This window comes from Pezoporus wallicus, unplaced genomic scaffold, assembly GCF_028554395.1.
Source record: "Pezoporus wallicus isolate ANWC-B61680 ecotype Strahan unplaced genomic scaffold, APGP_CSIRO_Pwel_v1 contig_2, whole genome shotgun sequence".
NCBI classification, from domain to species: Eukaryota; Metazoa; Chordata; class Aves; order Psittaciformes; family Psittacidae; genus Pezoporus; species Pezoporus wallicus.
The window spans coordinates 667,355-685,739 of record NW_026639478.1 but is presented as its reverse complement, the minus strand read 5'-3'; the positions used below and the strand labels follow the sequence as shown (position 1 = coordinate 685,739).

The window sequence follows — 18,385 nt, the reverse complement described above, 5'->3', positions numbered from 1 at the left end:
GTAGCTAATACTAATTATTCCTGGAGGCATAGACAGTCACTGTTGTAGCAGGGTTTACAAGGGATTTTCAGCAGCCTCACTTACATACCATTTTCCTAAAATATTTTTTAAGGTTTTGCATGTTTACATTTATTTGTGTTTTAAATGTGTAAGCTTATAGCTGAAGGCAGGCCAAATCATAGACTATTGCTTGTGGGGCAAATCATACTGCTGCAGTTTTCCTGCAAACAGTGTGATATATCCATAATACCTGAAGAACGTAATCTTGTGCTAGGCATTTTGCAGAAAGCCATGAAACGCTTCCCTCTATAAGAATAGGGAACAAATGGAAAGAGTGATACAGGGAAATGTGTTCATATTGGTGACAGTGAAAACCAGTAGTAACTTGCCCACTCATCTTCAAGGAGCAATAGCAGCAGGTTCAGAAAGGAGTTGAATTGGTGGGAAAAGGTGTGAAGATTCTTGGTGTGCTTTTGGGGTAATGCAGCCTTTTCAAGGATTATCCTCATGATGATCCTGGGAACCAGTTTCAATAAAATCCCATCTTCTGTAGCATATTGTGTCCTCTTGTACTGTCTATCTGTATTTCTTATTTATTCCTAACGTTAGCTTCTTACTGTGAGTTCACAGCTCCATATCTAAAAGACTAAATATGTGCTAAATAGTCACATTGGGGAAGACAAACATTACATTGCTTCCTGTGGTGCAGCAGACCCGATGTGTCAGTCATACTGTAATCTGATTTAATTCTGCATACTCCATATATAACATAGATGATTTGCAAAAGGCTTTATTTTTTACCCCTTCACTGAAGTAGCTATTCCCCAGACAGCGGGACAGTTAATGTTGGCTGAGTTACTGCTTCATCCAAACCGAGACAATGTATTACCGTAACATTTTCTTAAACTGCTTAGATCAAAGCATTAGTGCTTTTCCAGAGGATCACAGCCATTAAAGACTTTTACTTTTTGCTGGAGGAAGCAGGCCCTGCTTGTTCAATAGTTTCCTGTCAGGCTGCGCTTGCTTCTTGTGGTGTTCTGGGACACATTTCAAAAGAGGACAATGATGTGAAAAGTTCTTGGTTTTCCAAGTGCCAGCTGAGGTCAAGGTCCTTTGAAAATTTACTTCCCATGGGAAGCAGGGTACTGTTAGGAAAAACAGAGTTTGAGTACAGAAGTCTTGTACGTTCAAGAAGAACTTTCAGGAAACTTTACCTGGATCATTGCTATGTCATGTCTTAAAGAGTAACAGGTTCCTACCAGTGCACAGAGCATTTAGCTGGCATTCAGAATGCTCTCTGTTTTAAATAGACGCAAATTACATGATACCCAGTTCTTGCCTTCGTGCCCTCTTATTTGTAGTTGATTATGGAAACTGAGAAATGCAGCATCTCCATGAAGATGGCGTCCTCAGAAGACGTGAACGAGGTGCTGGCACACATCGGGACCTGCCTCAGAAAGATATTCCCTGGACTCTCACCAGTGTAAGTGTCTTTAAGGGAACCTCTAGTGGGAACAGATTGTGCAGCATCAGTGGCAAGCCACCACTTCTTGTCCACTGGTCTCCCCACCCTGACCTCAGAAACACACTGAGGATATAAGAAACACCTGGAGACACGTGCTGAGCTTTTGTCGGAAGTGTATGGCAAAACCAGGAGGCAGTGCAGAACACTGGGAGGCTATGTGTCACAAGAGCCTTTGCTTTGAAGAGGGGATTGCAGGTTTTTGGTGTCTTGAGTTTTCATTTTACCTTGTTGCCTCTCCAGACTCAGGTATAGCTTAGGTTCTGGGGTTTTGTTGTAATTTACTTCTTTTGGGTTTTGTGCAGGTTTTGCTGTTTTTTTTTTTTTTTCCCAGAAGTAAAATCTGATTTGGGAGAGGAGAGAAAAGTTCTGTTTACTTTCAGTGTGTGTGAAATGATGCACATGACTGGGAGACTTGTTCTTCAGAACTGAGCCCTGGGCAGTCTTGTTATATACTTTCCATGGTTCAGCTCGCTCCTTGGATTGTATGTCTCCTTTTCTGTCATTTCTTTGTTCTGCTTCTTTCTGCAGTGCTCTTGCCTCTGATTTCCTTTTTATCTGTGCCTCTGAATTTTGTGTCTTGCAGCAGTTTTCAATGGTTTTTATTAGTTTCATTTTCTTTCTTCTGTCTGTCCTTGCCTTATCTTCATCACTGTCTACCAGGTCATGCAGTTCTACTATTACTCTCTTCAGCTTCTAGATTTCGACAGTATGAGAGAAAGTGGGACTGTGCAGCAGAGTTTTCTTGGACATGCTGATCTGTATAAGTGAACTTTTGTAACAGACATTAGATGTGAATGGTCAAGCTAAATTTAAATGTTTTATTTTGGGTGCATGTCTTTATTATTCACCTTTCCTGTAGGCAGAGTAGGAAACAAAGTTCATAAACTCTGAGCTGGCAGTTTCTGGTTTTGACTTCCAGTGTTCTTCTGTGGCAGTATTACTAACTGCCCTAATGGAGATTGAGTTCTTCCTTCAAAAAGCATGCAGACAAGTAAATATTTGTGAGCAGGTTTGCCATAAAACCTCAGTCATGATGTGAGAAACGCAGGCAAAAAGAGTAGAGCAAAGAGGGCTGCAAGACTCTGTGTGTTTGAGCAATATGCATGTTTTCTCTGACCTTTCCTGAGAACACGGGTGGAGTATTTTGGGGTAGCTGTGTGGAGTGCTTGCTTCCCAGAAAAGAAATCAAATTTCTTGCTTTCCTGTCAGATGGCACAACTTTCCAAAATGAAGACACTGAGAGTTGTGCAGATGATGTGAGATCAGAACAGGCAAGAAGGGGGATGGAGGTTTTTCCCATTAATATCTCTTAATACTTCCCGTCACCCTGTTTTATGGAATTCTGCAGTTTATGAGGCAGTCTTGTCATACAGAAGAACAGATAATTCAATTTTTATAAGGCAGGAGGGATTATGTTTCTGTCCTGGCGAGGAAGAACATTACCCAATTAGAAAGATCAGAGCTGAGTAGAGTGCAGCCTATGGGCCACATGTAGTTACTGAGCGTGCTCTATTTGCCCTATAGTGCTTTTACTGGATAAATGCAGTGTATAAACAACAGTGGTTTCAGGGTGACCGACAATACCATGTCTCTCTCCTGTTTTAGGCATCCTTGTGTTAGATGAGGGCCATAAATCTCCTTAGCTTCAGTGATCCTGTCATGAAAAAATACTTAGTTGATCCAGTAGTCACAGGGTTAATCACTGGAAAGAAAGAAGAGACAAATAAACATTATTCCTGTTGGACTGCATCACAATGTGTGTGGCTTTTAGGTAGAGAATTGAGTTGTATTGAAGTTGGTAATTCTTCCCATACACTCATTTAAAATCATACTTGAAGTAAAGAAGATTTATGAGTTTAAAAATACTTTCAAAGTCATGAATGTTTTTTTTTTTCTCCCCCCTCCCTTCGTATGTAGGAGGATTCTCAAGAAAGTAACTATGGAGCCTTCAGAAAGACTGGCTAATCTCCAGGCCCTGTGGGACAGTCAGACAGTGGCAGAACTTGGACCCTGTGGTATGAATTTAAAGGCTCAAATATAAAAAGGCTGGAATTGAAAAGTCAGGAAGTTTAATTCTATTTCTGGCAGAAGCTTGTAAAGGTGTAATTAGTTTTAAGGTGTAATTAGTATGGAGCAGACTTCTGATTGGTAGGTGAAGGCACTATATTAAGCTTTCTTGCAACCTACCGGGCAAAGATAGGATAGTCTCAGTTTCTTTCAGCAGCACAATGGACACTGTTCTGGGAGAAAAAAAGAGTGAGTTTTGAAAGACTGGGTCTTTAAGTATTAAAGTGTCCTTTTAGATGTTTGTTTGTTTGCTGCTGTTACTATTATGTTAACTACTCTCTTGGGTTGTTTTTAGGGGGCTTTTCCCAGATGTATGCCTGCGTTTGTGACTGGCTTGGGTTTCCCTACAGAGAAGAAGTACAGTGGGTAGGTACATATCTTGTTCTGGAGCTCTTTTCAGCTAACTGTACAGAGGATGAAAGAACAGGTAAATCATAGAACTTGGAGAAAAAAACCCAAACCAACAGTTCTGTAAATATGTATTTGGTTATGTATTTTTAACAGGATGTTGATACAATTTATCTGACACAAGATACCAGAGAGCTGAATTTGCAAGACTTCAGCCACCTTGACCACAGGTAAGCAATATGCAGTAATCATGGTAATATTTTGCAAACTTTCCTTGTTCTCCTTCTCAGCAGTGTTTGCGTGCCCTTGCTAAAGTGGAATGGTCTCATAGCTGTTACTTGAATTTGTAGACCTGTGAAGTGACCATCTGTAGCATTTTTACTTTTCAGCACAAAGCTGCTGTTTTTGCACAAAAGCCCATGGAGACCACATTTCATTGAGGATCCTGAGAAGAAAAATATATTTTGCTATTGGAAGCACTCCAAGAAGTTAGCAGATAGATACTTTTCCTGTGATGGCGGATGCAAGAACTCGAATTCAGCAGAGAAAACATGCAACTGCATCTGGTGGGCAAAGTAAAAAAGAAAATTATGCAGTCTTTACATAGGCAGAATCTTTTTCTCATGGTATACACCGTAATGAGGATTATTTTTGTCAGCAAGTCAGTGGAAGGTTTGAGTTGCTTAACTGAATCCCAGCCAGTAGTTTCTTCACTTACAATAGATGCTATCAAAAATGTGTGCTTCCAGAAAGGGACTAATTGAGGGTAATTTCAGTGTGAAATGTGGAGATATAGCTAAGTGTTGCATTTAGTTTACTGAATTTAGCTGGCTGAGGAAATTGGATTCTAAGAAAGTTGAATCTGAAGATATATAAGTAGGAGGAAATGGGAGGGAGTCTTAACTAAAATCCGTCATTATACAAGGAAAGTGACAAATTTAAGAAACTGTAAATAAGACAGAGAAAGCACTTGTTTCTTTGGGAAAGTCCAGTGGAGGAATTAAGAATCCGTCAAAAGTACAATGTTAAAATATTGTAACAGGAAAGCTGAACTTGGAGGAAGGTAAGTAAGAGTGTTTTGCCACAGGGTTCTTTGCAACTTTAAGTTACCTGGTCTGTAAACTCACAAAAAAAAACCCCACTCAAATACTTTATTCAGCTTCTGTGATGGATTTTCACAGTCTGCACCAAATCCCATGCCAAAGTTATTAACCAGTTCCCATGTTGACTAATTCAGTGGTAACTCAGACAAGACAAGGGCTAGAACTACTGCATGACAGATACAGACAAAGACTGGTTAGTTAAGCCTTGCTGAAGCAAGATAAGGGAAGGAGTACTATTCAGCACAAGCAAATATGAGACAACTTGAGAGTGCTTTAAACATACTGCAAAGTGGAAGTGCTGAAAACCCCATGGGGCATTCTTCAGAAAGTGGCCTACAGATACCCAGCTTTAATAGAAATTAAAATGATTGAACAATTTATGGGGAGTGAAAAACGCTACTTATTATGAAACAGTAGATAGAACTGTTTTAATATTTAGGATATCTCAACTGGTTCAAATGAGCTGGCTTTTGGAAAGCAGAATAATGGACTTGTTGCTTCACAAAAGCTTTTCATTGAAGTATACTTTACATAATTGACATCTCTAAGGAAATATATTGGCATGGTTAATAAAAATCTTTATTAAATGTGTCATGATTGTGTTAAGTCCAAAGATTCATAACAATTTTGGAGCTGTTTACATGCTGTGGAATCTATCCTGTGATGAGAGTTTCTACATGTTGAAGACTGAACTGAGGAAAATGTTTTGGATTGAAACTTCAAGAGAAATAGATATTTCAGGAAGTCAAAGTCTTATGTTATTCATATACAAATTAGGATATGGGATCCCAGTCAAGAATGTATGTGAATGTTTTGTGATATATTTAGAAAGTAAGAATGCTATAAATTAACAATGCACCATCATCATTTGCATTTTGAGAGACTGTTGTCCACATAATTTTGGGGATTGCTGGAACTATATATTTCATGTTGCGGAGTAGCTCTGAAGTGAAATAGGATGGGTGCACCAGTCCTCTAAATAGAGGGGTTATGCATTGCAAAAATAAACAATTTGTGGTTTTCCTAGGAAGGCATTTCTGTTAGAGGTCAGCATAAGATGTCATGGATTATAGATGAATTTAAGTTCCCAGAGCATCTGACTGAGTGCATAGCATGGCTTGCCACATGGGAACATGACTTCTGAGGCTTTATCTGAAGTTATATCATGCTGCGAACCATATAACTTTTAAAAAACAGGAAAAAAGGCTCAAAGTGAACAGGGCTTACTTAAAACTCAGTGGCATGATTTTCATCTGTGTAGCGTATGTTTTAGCATACTTGGACATTCAAAAAGATTGTCAGAAAAGCGTGATTGGTTAGACTTCTTTGCGGTGTTTTAACTTTCTTACCGTTTTAAATGCATGAGGGAACGGAGATGCTGAAAAAACATGAAGGCATTAGATCAGCTTGAATGTTGTGGAAGCTTGGAGAGGTTTTCTGCATTCCAGAAGAAGAGAATCTGTTCTCAGTTTAAGATGGCACAGATTTACATTTTGTAAATTTTTCTTTATTCTGGATGGTAATTTAGTAAGCAAACTAATGAATATAAGCAACCCAGTGAGTGAACGTTATGAGAAGGCCCTGCCTTTGGAAATGGTTGTTCATGTTCTTTCATACTGTGTTGCAGAAAATTCAGGTAATTATTAGCACTGCATCTAGAATTTAATTAAGTGAATAAAGCAGAGTATAATGTTGAAAAGGAAAACTCAGTAAGAAGTGCACTGAGGTTAGATAAGCTTGAAGAGAAGTAGAGGTAAATTCCTAATGAACACCCACTGGTCAGAAGTACCTTCAGAAATTTGAACAAAATGGGAAAAACCCTAAACTATGTATCAGATGGTAGCATCTGATAAAGCAGAGTTTCTAAACAGTAAGGCTTTTGCAGAAATGGGCAGGGGTTTCTCTGTCTTCAGGCATGTGAGGAAGGAGGGAACTGGGGAGAAGCTAGCAGTTGGTGTTACTGAAGGGTGCCAGTATCTGTGCTTGTCTAGTGTTTGGACAGACAAGCCTTGAATACTGCAGAAGACTAAACTATTTAAAAAAGAGAATTTGCAAATCAGCTGCATTGATTTGTTTTAAAATATCCCTGTCCTGTGCCAGCGATGTTTCTTTAACTTCTTGAAAGTATGATGGTTTTCCAACTAAGCCTGAGAACCCCCTGCCCTTTAGCATTTCCCTCCCAAACCTGGGGACAAGAGAGGAGAAAGGAACACCTCAGGCAAGTTCTGCCTGCAGCCACTCTACTGCCTAGAAGTTACTGAGCTCTTGACAGCCCTCCTAGCTGGCTTATCAGCTCCCTGATAGTGTAAACATTTGGAACCAGTGTTCCCCTATCCATGTCCTTCTGTTCCTATGGAGGAACTAGACTGTGGCTGATAGCTGAAATACAGCTGGTGGTGCCTTCTGCCTCTTTTAGGATTGGTGGTCCACAGCATTAACAGCTCTGCTCCACCAGTGTGAAAGTGGTACCGTCAGCCTGTCCAGTGTTTGCCCTGCAGCATTTACCGCTAGCTGTGGCTGTCTGGTTACCACTGTGTGGATAAACCAAAATTACACCTGAAAGCCTTATGTTCATTCCACTTTCAAGCCAAGGGCACTGGCAAGAGTGACATTAAAGGTGCTAATTCATTATCTTCTTACTGATTGTGCCAGGGGAAGGCAAAGGAAGACAAACCTCTCTGTGTGCACATTCTGTACTCCATAGCAAGGTTTCTGTCTGCCCAAGGAAAATGCTGGGAAAATGCTTCTGTGGTTGTTATTTTTCCCTCCTGACATTTCACTAGTCAGTTACTGCTTTACATGGAAATGAAGTGTATGTGTGTAGGAACAAGACCAACATGGTGGACAGAAATAAATCTATACGCTTCATGAAGCTGCTAAGACTCTAGTGTGCCAGTGGAAACGAATTCACCATGACACTTGATGTGTGCTGTGAGCAAGATGGGAAACAGTCAATCCTTGAAGGGCACCACACACTAGTTCCTCTGCAGGAGTGTGAAAACAGTCTATTTGCATGAGCTTCACAGTCGGTGGGCTACAGTCTTGCTGCAAAATGCTGCACCTTCGTACTGTTACCTTAGTGATGGGCTTGCACTTCCAAATCTAGCAACCGCATTTCCCAATATAGCCTGCTGAAGGCTTGTCCGTATGATGTTGCCTTGTCTCCTGGCTCTCCTACGTGTTTAACAGCCACCCTGAAGTGTCGGAGGGTTTGTAGAGAAAAATTGAAGAGAGGAAGAAGGAAAAGAAGATGGAAGGATGCTGCATGTTTACTGTAGATCTGTGCCTGCCTGCCTGCCCTATATCCTGAATGAGAAGCTGGGGGGTGGGGGGTGGTGTGGTGTAGGACTGGCTTATAAAAGCCAATACTTTTAAATTTCTCCCTGTAAAAACTGAGGCTTGGATTGACACTGTTTTGCTGGTCTGATAAGTTCATGTATATTACAGCTCTTTGTTTCATTATAAAGACAAGGGCTTTCTAAGTAGCTGTTAAGTCCCAGTGTAGGTGTATATATGTATTTAATATTGCATCAAAATGATCCAAGTGCTGTGCTGCTAAATGGTGTGCTAGTGCCTGATGAATGATTCAGCTGGGGGTAGTGTACAGACATGACATTTGTCAACGTCTGTTATTGCAGAAACTTAACAGAGGGAGAGCAGATCGCATTAAGAGCCTTGGAATGAAGAAAACGGGAATAATTTAGAATTTCATTTGTGAAATCCCTTTTACAATGAAGGAGGGCTGAAAGTCACATTATCCTTTTGCAGGTCTCCTGCTTCCTGGGGGAATTTAACTATAGCAATGAGACAAGGAGGTGTTCTCTAGAAGCATTCAGTCATGGAATTATATTAAATCATCAGACTGCCAAAAAGCTTTTTAGCGTCATGCTAAATTATAATTAGAGGTGATTAAGAAGCTAAAATATGTCACAGGCTGAAGAAAAAGTAATGCTATGAGTAGGAATGGCAGCCCAGACAAATTCCTGATTTAAAAATTCGTGCTAGAATGGATGTCAGTTGGACAGTAAAAAATCTGTATTAAAATACCAAAATGACACACATCTACTGGTGATGCTCGATTTTTAGAATGCTGAGCTTTCTGTAATGAGGATGGTACTTTGTATTGCAAAAGCATGGGGAATTAGATATGGAAGAACACTTAAGAGGTTGTTTCAAATGAGCAAAGACAGTTATATGAAATGTGTGTAAAAGTGTTTTTCTTTTTCTAGAGACTTAATACCTATAGTTGCTGCTTTGGAGTATAATCAGTGGTTTACAAAGCTGTCCTCCAAGGATCTGAAATTAGTAAGTAACAAATTGAAACAGTGTACTTGCTCCTACCAAGCTGTGCTGTGTTTTAGAGGATGCTGTTACATTTTTCAAAGTGAACCTTTTTAGGCTGGGTAATCTGTTGAATTTTTGTTTTCTCCCTTAATCAAATCAGGAAAATATAAATGGTTGGATAGTTAATTCATACCATAGAAACACTGTCGAGAGGCAGGTCTTGTCAAAACTTCAAATGAATAAAGTTTGAAAACTTCCTTGGGTGATAACAGTAGCCCATAAAACTACTTCATTAGCACCCCCAAACAGTTTTGGGTGACTAAATAGGAAACTGACTTTAAAGCAACAAAACATCTGCTACTTTTTGGAGGTGGAAATAAAGTGTCAGGATTCGGGGTTTTTTTTCTTTGCATATAAAGCATGGTTTTCCTCATAATTTTCATTGCAACCTGATGATTTTTTTTCTCCCCATTGTCTGAAGCTAACACTGTGTAGTAACAAGTATGTAGTGATGTGTGACATTGACATTCTTCCACATCAGTTTTGTTTCTGAAAGAAAATCTAAACGAGTTGGACAACTGAAGAAAAGGCCAAGAAATTCAGTTATTATTTGACATTTTAAATATTTCAAAATACACTATTTCTTCTAAACTAGCAAGTTTATAGTCACAGGTAAGCTCAGTGGTTTGAGAAGTTACTTTCACAACTGCATCCAGAAGCTTTTCTCCTTAATAATGGGAGGTTGAGTCTCATCTTGTTTAAATTGGTGCAGTTTTATTGATCTCAAAGTGCTCTTATTGCATTCCTAACCTATAATTTTGCATGGAAATTCAGTAGAAACTAGCTTATGTGATTCTTGGCAGAAGAAGGCAATAAACTGTCTTGCTAGGCCATCTTACTCAAAGTTATACGCAGAATGAAACGGGTTATTTTTAATCTTGTAGCACACTGTTAAAATCAGCATTGTTAAAAAGTACAGTGCAATTAATCAGTTTCCACTTCAACAAAATGAGACAGTTTGCTTAGTTAGAAGAGTGGCTAGTGTAGTTTGCTTAGAACCAGAACTGGCCACATTATCTGTCTGAGTATTTTTGTGTTCTTAGCAACTTTTCTGTGGAAAACAAATAACTTTGTCAATCTTGAAAATGCATCAGTTCCTTTAAAAAAAAAATCTTCCACACATTCCATTTTCAGTCAAAACCAACAGGAAAACATGAATTGTTGGACAGTAAATCTGTGCTATCGGAACAGTGCTGAGAGTCAGTATGAGGTCAGACATATCTAGAGGCTATTTAATGCATTGTGTTTCATGAGTCCTGCTCTGGCATTGTGTTTGATAGATGGTACCTATCTTCTTATAGTATAGTGTTTTTATAATACATGCATGAAACTTTCCACTAGCAGTCACACTGCTCTAGAAGCATTGTGATAATGTGCTGAATTATTAAACTATAGAAGTCAAAGATAGAATTAGGAAGATGAGTAAGGTGACAGTCTTCAGGAAAAAATTGTCACCTTTACTGCGTAAAAGATGAATAAGATTTTATGTGTGTGGAAGAGCAGGGTTTTTTTTTTCTTTTTAGGAGATTCAATTAGCTTAAAGGTATAAAAAACCCAAACCCCAAACAAACAAAAACAACCAATCAACAACAATTAACACACCCACCCACACACAACCCCCCCCCCCCCCCCCCCCCAACTAGAAAATTCAACTCATTAGAGACAGAGATGTCCCAGGTATGACACATTGTTGTTTTTAGAGGCAGATAATGAAATAGTTTCAGCACTTCATGATCATGACTGAAATTCAGCTGTGGACATCACGTAATGTTGGCTAATGTGTGCTGTGGGAAAAAATAGTCAAATCCAGAAGTGAAATAAAACATGATAATTAAAGATACTGAGGTGTAGAATTCACTGTATGGCTTTTGGATCATTAAAGTTTTATTTGTTTGAATGAGCACAGCTAACAAACAGTTTTGTAATTGTGTTTGGTTAATGGTACTTGCAAATGTCCATGCAAATTCTAGAATCCAACAACAGTAAGATCATGAAAATTTACTCCTCTGTAGGCTGGGAGAATTCAAACTGAAATACACTGGCCCTTAAGCACTAGTCCATAGCAGTCTTTGGAGGACCTGCAGCTACGCTGCTTTTGCTTTTGAAGTTTTTTGGGGAGGGGATTGTGTTTTGTTATCATTCCTGGTTAGGCTTTATTATCCTTTGCACTAGTCACTTTTTTTCTGAAGAATTATCACGTATATGAACAAGATTTCTTTAAGAATTAAGTGAGTGTTTTTTTTCTGAATCACAGAGCTTGGTTTTTTACTATCATTAAAAAAGTCTTGCCCCTATGTTTAGGTGGCCTAATTCATAAATGCCTTGCTTTCAGTCTGCCTCTTGCTTCTCTGAGTCTTTTGCAGAAGTCCTCTGTTGCTACCTGACTCTCTTTTGGATGTTTCTGGTATATTTGCTTACTATTTATGTAGTGTAAAATGATGGCCGTGTCCTGGATTCCACTATGATGTAGAGCTTATAACTCAATAACCAGCTGTTCCATGTTTGTGTTAACACTGTTCTGTCTCTTCTGTGGCAGTCCACTGATGTCTGTGAGCAGATACTGCGAGTGGTGAGTAGGTCCAATCGATTGGAAGAACTGGTATTAGAGAATGCCGGGCTTAGAACGTAAGTAATTCCTTTGAAATGTTGCATTAGTTACTGCTTACTCCCAGTAAAAGGGATGTGTGATGTGTGTTAGCTAGAATAAGCATTAAAAAACCTTGTGCTTGATGTCTACCTTGCTCTGAGAAGTCTGTAGTCACAAAGCTTTTTATCAGGTTTTCCAGAGGTTCCTATGTCTAAGAAATCCCCTTAAACTGATGTATTTTGAGATTCTGCCTGGAGAGTTGGGTTAAGCAGAGCAAAATGGATTGGATAAGAGCATAAACCCTCAATCAGCTCACACTGTTCCTCTCCAAATAAGATTGCCAGGAGAAGTAGGAACACCTTTTTATCACTTATCATTTAAAATAGTGTTAAGAAAGTGCATTATTGCATCTTGCAACAAATTGTTTCATTACCAAGAGAGCTGTTCTTGTCTTACCCTGGATTGCAGTCTGCTCAAATGTAACAGGACTTCAACATGAGCAAGTTTTTTAAAGAAGCAAGAAAGTATATAAATAAGTTTTAATGTTTTGCCAGAGCCTTAAAAGAAAGATACATATAAGTAAGCCATAGAATTTAAACCTTGCATGTGTTTTAAATACAGTAAGTTGTAGTTACTAGGTGCTTGCTTTTTTTTCCCTTCACATGAAATAGAAGGAAATTTCAAGTTACAGACTAGCCCACTTGGAAGTATTTGTCTCCTGGTTTAGTGTTAAGAGTATCCTCCAAGACCATGTAGACAAGAAAAACCGTAGCACTAATGGATTTTTTTATGTTAAAAAAGCAGAGGAAAGATGGGCAAAGCGGAATGCTATATTGAATTGCAAGTGAGGAAGGAAAACAAGTGCAGGGAAAATATTTGGTGTGCTTTATATTGTCTCCTCTTCTACTGTTTCAATCTTCTTTTCCTTTTTTAAGATGGGTTTTTGCATTAAAATACCTGTAACAGAAAATTGCCTAAATAACACAAGAAACTTGAGGTCAAGTTTGGAATTACACCCAAGCTTTCTGATCACTAGAGCACTGCCTTTAATAGCTGTCATTCAAACATACCTGATTTTAATCCCATTTTTCTTGCAGTATGTGCCATGAAATCGAGTGATAATCATTAATATTAAAATATACATTGACTACCTTTACACATTGCCTACCTTAATTTATCAGAGTTGGATTAACTGGTTTCAGTTTTAACAGGATTTGACAGATAATCAACCTGTGACTTTGGTTTTTGTGTCTCTGTCTACGTGCACAGTGTTTGGCATTTTGCCTTGGTGTGTATCTGCTCTGATCAGCATTGTCTGCCTGTTTTTGTCAAGGATGTATTTGTCAGTTTTGGCATTTATCATATCTGCTTGCTAAGAGGAAATACTGTTGTTACTCGGCATCTTCCTGTGCATAGTTTACAGACCAGTCATTTTTAATGAGCTGTGACAGAATGCCAAACCAGGGTTAAGAAAGAACTACCCAGAGTAATAAGCAGATGCAGGAGCATATTTCTTCCTGCAGTAGAGTCAGTTTCAGATGATTCCATTCTCTCCTACCTCCAGCCTCTCATTTCTGTGATTTGGTTTGGGCCATGGCCCCTTAAACACTTGTCATCCTCCCAGCTGATAAGGCAGAAAACTATTGTGCGGTAGCAGTTGAAAGGATGCAGGACTAGGGAAGTGCAGACTTGCTGTAGGGGAAAATGGTGTCAAGTGAAACCTCCTGTCTGATGAGATTTGTGACAGTTTAGATGTTCTTGAAAATTCTGTCTCCATTGCTGTTTCTTTATCAGACGTTGTCCTGGGTTCAGCAGTAGCAGTCATTTTTCTCCTTCTTGGTAGCTGGTGCAGTGCTGTGTTTTGACTTTCGGCTCAGGAGCAGAGCTGATAACAATGATGTTTTGGTTTGGCCAAGGACTTTGTGAGCCTCACGCTCTGCCAGGGAGGAGGGGAAGCCAGGAGGAAGCAGAGACAGGACACTTGACCCAAACTGACCAAAGAAGTATTCCATACCACAGCACGTCATGCCCAGGATGTAACTGGGAGTTAGCCGGAAGGGCTGGGAGACTGCAGGGTTGGAGGAGGTATGGGTCGGTGCTTGCTTGGGTTAGGGGGATGAGTTATCAGTTGGCTGGTAGTGAGGTGATGTATTCTCTTCCCTTGTTACTTCCTTTATCATTATTATTACTGGTGGTAGCAGTAGTGATTTGTGTTATACCTTAGTTACTAAACTGTTCTTATCTCAACCCGTGGGTGTTGCATTCTTTTCGATTCTCCTCTCTGTCCCTCCGGGAGTAGGGGGAGGGCAAGAAGGGGGGGAAGTGAGTGAACAAGCTCTCTGACTGGGTTTAAGCCACCACAGATGTAAAGGGTGCAGTCTAGTTGGATGGCTTTAATGTGTGTATCAAACACTAATGTTTTGGTTAAGTATGTTAACTGAGGTAAATGATAACCATCTCACCAGGGAAAGGAAAATCATTCAGGATGACCTGAACAGATGAGCTTGAGAGTTACATCCCTGAGGTGTTTTATAGGAATGGGACAATATTAGATAACCAGTATTCATTTCCATGAAACGGCAAGGCAGGCTCTTCAGTCTGCAAAGGCCTGTTTGCAGAAGCTGGTGAAAATGGATCTGTTTGCTGTGCTTACATACTCTCTGAAAGCTGGCAGGCAGAATGTCCCTACGACCTTGTGCACTGCTCTCTGCAGGCCTGTTCTAAAGGGAGTGCCCAGCTCCAACAGAGAGGAAAAAAGCAGAGGTGCCTGGTGCTGGTACCTAGAAAGCCTTTGGCAGTGATACTGTATCTCATCTTCCCCTGCTGGATGGGTTCTGAATGTCCTTAGACCTAACAGTGTTAGTTCCTTCCACACACGTCCTCTTTTTTTGTGTTACAGGAATATTATCTAGACAGATTTTGAGAAACGACTTTTATTTTTCTGAGATTTATGGGTCTGCGGTGTTGTTATTCCTGGTGTTATATCCTTACCTGCCATAGGTACAGTTTAATTGAGTCTTTTTTTTGAACTCCATCTTCAAGCCTGGCTGTGCAATGCATACAGAGTGAATTCCACCTCAGTTGTCCAAAAGGTTCTGGTCATCCTGCTTATATTGTTGGCAGAAACTGGAACAGATTGTAAACAAGTCTGGAGGTGTAGGCAGGATACTCTAATGGCAAGAATCTGTTAGGGACAAAGGAAGAGGTGGAAACTCCTCATGAAGAGCAGGGGTTTGTTTATTTGGTTGTTTTTTTTTTTAAACTCAAAAGCTCATTTTTCTTGGCTGGGCATATGGAGCTTAGTTCAGTTGCCTAAGCACAGGCATCTAGTGCCATTTGAAATGCTGGAGGGTATCCACAGAGTGTTGGCACATGTATCCGAGAACCCACAGGAGATACGCAGTCTTCTGTGGCAGCAGCTGGTAGCAAAGCAGGACACCCTGAGGCCTGTGAGGTAGCAGAGATTCAAGCCCAGAATTTCTTTTTGTCGAGTGTTTGTATTCACATGGTGCTTGTATTTTAGGAAAAGAATACCCTTTTCCTAAAGGCAGCCCATCATGCATTTGCAGCGCTGGAACCTGTTCTAGCCCCAGGAGTCTGTTTAAGGACATGAGGTTTCAAGCGGAAATTAAACTTGCCTGGAACATCTCTGTACGCAAGTACATCTTGCAACAACAGATAACCAAAAGTTATTGAGGCTATTGCTGTCCAGTCTCTGCTCTTTTCCAGATACTGGAAGAGAATGCTACCTCCACTGCAGTTCTCAGCACACAGACTAATCTACTGATTTTATGATAGGCAGGATCTGTCCTGAGGAAAGAGGGTGGTGTTGAATTATTACTCTCCTAGCAACGTAGCCAGTAGCTCTCCACTACTAGGCTACAGAAGGTAAGATGATGCACTTCAAGGCAGAGAGAAGAAAGCTCAAGGCATATTTTTGATTTCTTCTGCCATGTCTAATTTAAGTGAAGCAAGAACATTGAAATTATAGTTTATTTTAATGAAAAACCACAGTAAAGCTAGTCCTCTCATACATGAATTCTCTGTAGATAACAAGGACAGGTTTGAGGATTTGTCTTGGTGCTCCTAACAGCCAACAGTCTTCTGACTAAATGCAAGGAATATCTCCACCAGCGTCTGACAGTGTGGTTGTATAAGAAACACAAACTAGCCTTGAACTTAGTGCTGTGGATAGGGGTAGTCCAGCAGCAGCAGAACAGTCTCAGACAGGGCAGTGTTCCTTTGCCTCTCAAGTGGATTTTGAACAGATAAGAGGTCATGTTACTATAGCTGCCTACTATAGTTAGTTAAAGTTAATTCAAAGCTATTTGTGCTACCTGGCCTGGCTGTTGTGAACACATAGAACTGATATACCATAGTCTCCTGGGACCCGTTACTAGGGCTGTGGTTGGCTAGTTATATGCTTGGATGCTTCTCACTGTAAAAAGAAGCAAGCAAATACCAATTCATCTGTGTCCTGCTGTTCTTTGAGAGAGCTATTCCTGCTCTTTCACAAGGTCATAAATACTCCTGGTTTGTTGACCTTCTGGATGTGTTGCAAAGCCTGTCTGGGTGACCTGGTAGAGAGCTGCTGCAAGTGAGGGGGTTGGCTTGTAAGTGAAGGAGGTAGTGGTATGCGAGTTGATGTATGTATCTCATTCATGCGTTGAGTCTCTCCATGGAGGAGATGAAAGATGTGCAGGAGTTTTCATTTTTTCTGTGTAATTCCTATTTCATATCTTTAGATCTCTATCAAAAGCAGATTGAGCTTTGATTGAGTGCCCTCAGTCTCTTAGGTCGTTGAATAAATAAATAATATAACAATCCACTTTGAAAGATAGCAAATTAGCCAGATAAGCATTGTTTAGAACCATGAAGAATCAGTTACTGCTCTGCAGTAGGATAGGCCACTTCTGGCTAGTAATCCCTTGATGCTTTTACGCCTTTGAATGTGCTGTTGATAGAGGAGATAACAAGATTCTTTCTCCCTCTATTTTCTTTCCTTGCAGAGATTTTGCACAGAAACTAGCCAGTGCCCTAGCCCATAATCCCAACTCAGGACTCCATACGATCAACCTTGCCAGCAATCCACTTGAAGATAGAGGTATTGTAACTGTAACCTTTCTTTTTTCCTCTTTCTACAAATACAGTAGGAGGATTACTGCTGCTCTATTCAGCTTTGCTTGGATAATAGGTTATTGTTCTGTGTGTAATGCTATTGTAAATATCTGTTGTTCTCAAATGACTCAGAATCTCTGTTCTTCTTTGGTTTATACATATCCATTAGCTTGTGAGAAATATTTAAATGTCTTAAGCCAACCATGGATTTCATTAGATTTCATTACATTTTCAGAGAATTTTCTTTTAAAGGAAGATAAAACTCAGTAACTATTTAGGACTAAAGTGGTGTGCATTTTAAAAGGCAATGTAATCAGCTGAAAGATTAAGCATAAGGCAATCTTGTTGCTTGAATTATGTTTTCCTAATGTTTTTTTTTTTATTTCAGCCATAGTATTAAAACTATTCCTTTTTCAGCTTTGATTTGCACAGTGTGTTGCCAGTTTGCAGTGCTCAGTAATACTGGTGTAGCTGGTGTGCTCATGGAGCAAAGTGCCCATGCCACAAGATATAAAATCAAGCTGAACAGAACAGCTATTCTTAGATAGGGCACCACTAGGCATGATATGTACCGAAATCAAATCATTCCCCTCCCTTGTCTGCTCTCTTTTCACCCAAGAGGCACAAGGTTACATTCTTTCAGGCTGGAGTTGACCCGTCAGCGCTGCCCATGTGAGGTTCCCGTTTGCTTCACTTAATGCATTTCAGGGACTCAGTGTCCTGGGATCAGACTTTCTTGTGCTCCTGTTGGGCCAGAAGAAAAACAAAAATTTTGTACAGTGAACCTTTTCTTCATTTACTTGATTTGAGGAAATTTTCCAGTCTTTTTGCTGTCATGATTCAAAATAGAAAAACTGCTCATTTTGATTGCAACCTGTGTGACTCAGAATGTTGTCAACGCAGGGTTGTGTAAGTGTCTCTCCTTTTTTCCTCACTGGACCGGCAAGAAAAGATGGAAAGGGATTTTTTTTCCTTTCCTCTTTTGTATCTCTTTTCTTCTTGACTAGAAACAAGTATGAAAGTATTTTTGGTTGTTTTCTTTTTACCTATTCAGAGTATTATTTTATTTACAATTGTTCACATGGTTTGCTTTAACTCTTCTGATCACGGCTTGCCTGCTGATTACCTCTTGTCCTCCTTAAGAGTCTGTATCCCATGAAAGCAAATGGTTTGCTGAAGAACATCACTATTACAGTGTGCTGTAGGCCTAAATGCATTGTACAAGAATTTCTGTTGTAAGCTGGAAAAAGGCTGTTATGTTGTTGGTGCACTTCTTCAAAAGCAGAATTTAGG

General features: G+C 39.8%; 1 protein-coding gene across 6 annotated transcripts in view; it reads left to right on the top strand.

Annotated features, from left to right (window-relative positions):
• The window catches only part of CARMIL1 (capping protein regulator and myosin 1 linker 1), a 193,889-nt gene that overhangs the window by 83,203 nt on the left and 92,301 nt on the right, over positions 1-18,385 (top strand). For all 6 annotated transcript variants that reach the window (XM_057414782.1, XM_057414781.1, XM_057414777.1 and 3 more), the window contains exons 5-11: positions 1,362-1,483; positions 3,443-3,540; positions 3,888-3,958; positions 4,097-4,170; positions 9,273-9,348; positions 11,924-12,012; positions 16,984-17,078. In XM_057414782.1, the coding sequence (XP_057270765.1) occupies positions 1,362-1,483; positions 3,443-3,540; positions 3,888-3,958; positions 4,097-4,170; positions 9,273-9,348; positions 11,924-12,012; positions 16,984-17,078 (625 nt within the window). The remainder of the gene's footprint in view (positions 1-1,361; positions 1,484-3,442; positions 3,541-3,887; positions 3,959-4,096; positions 4,171-9,272; positions 9,349-11,923; positions 12,013-16,983; positions 17,079-18,385) is intronic.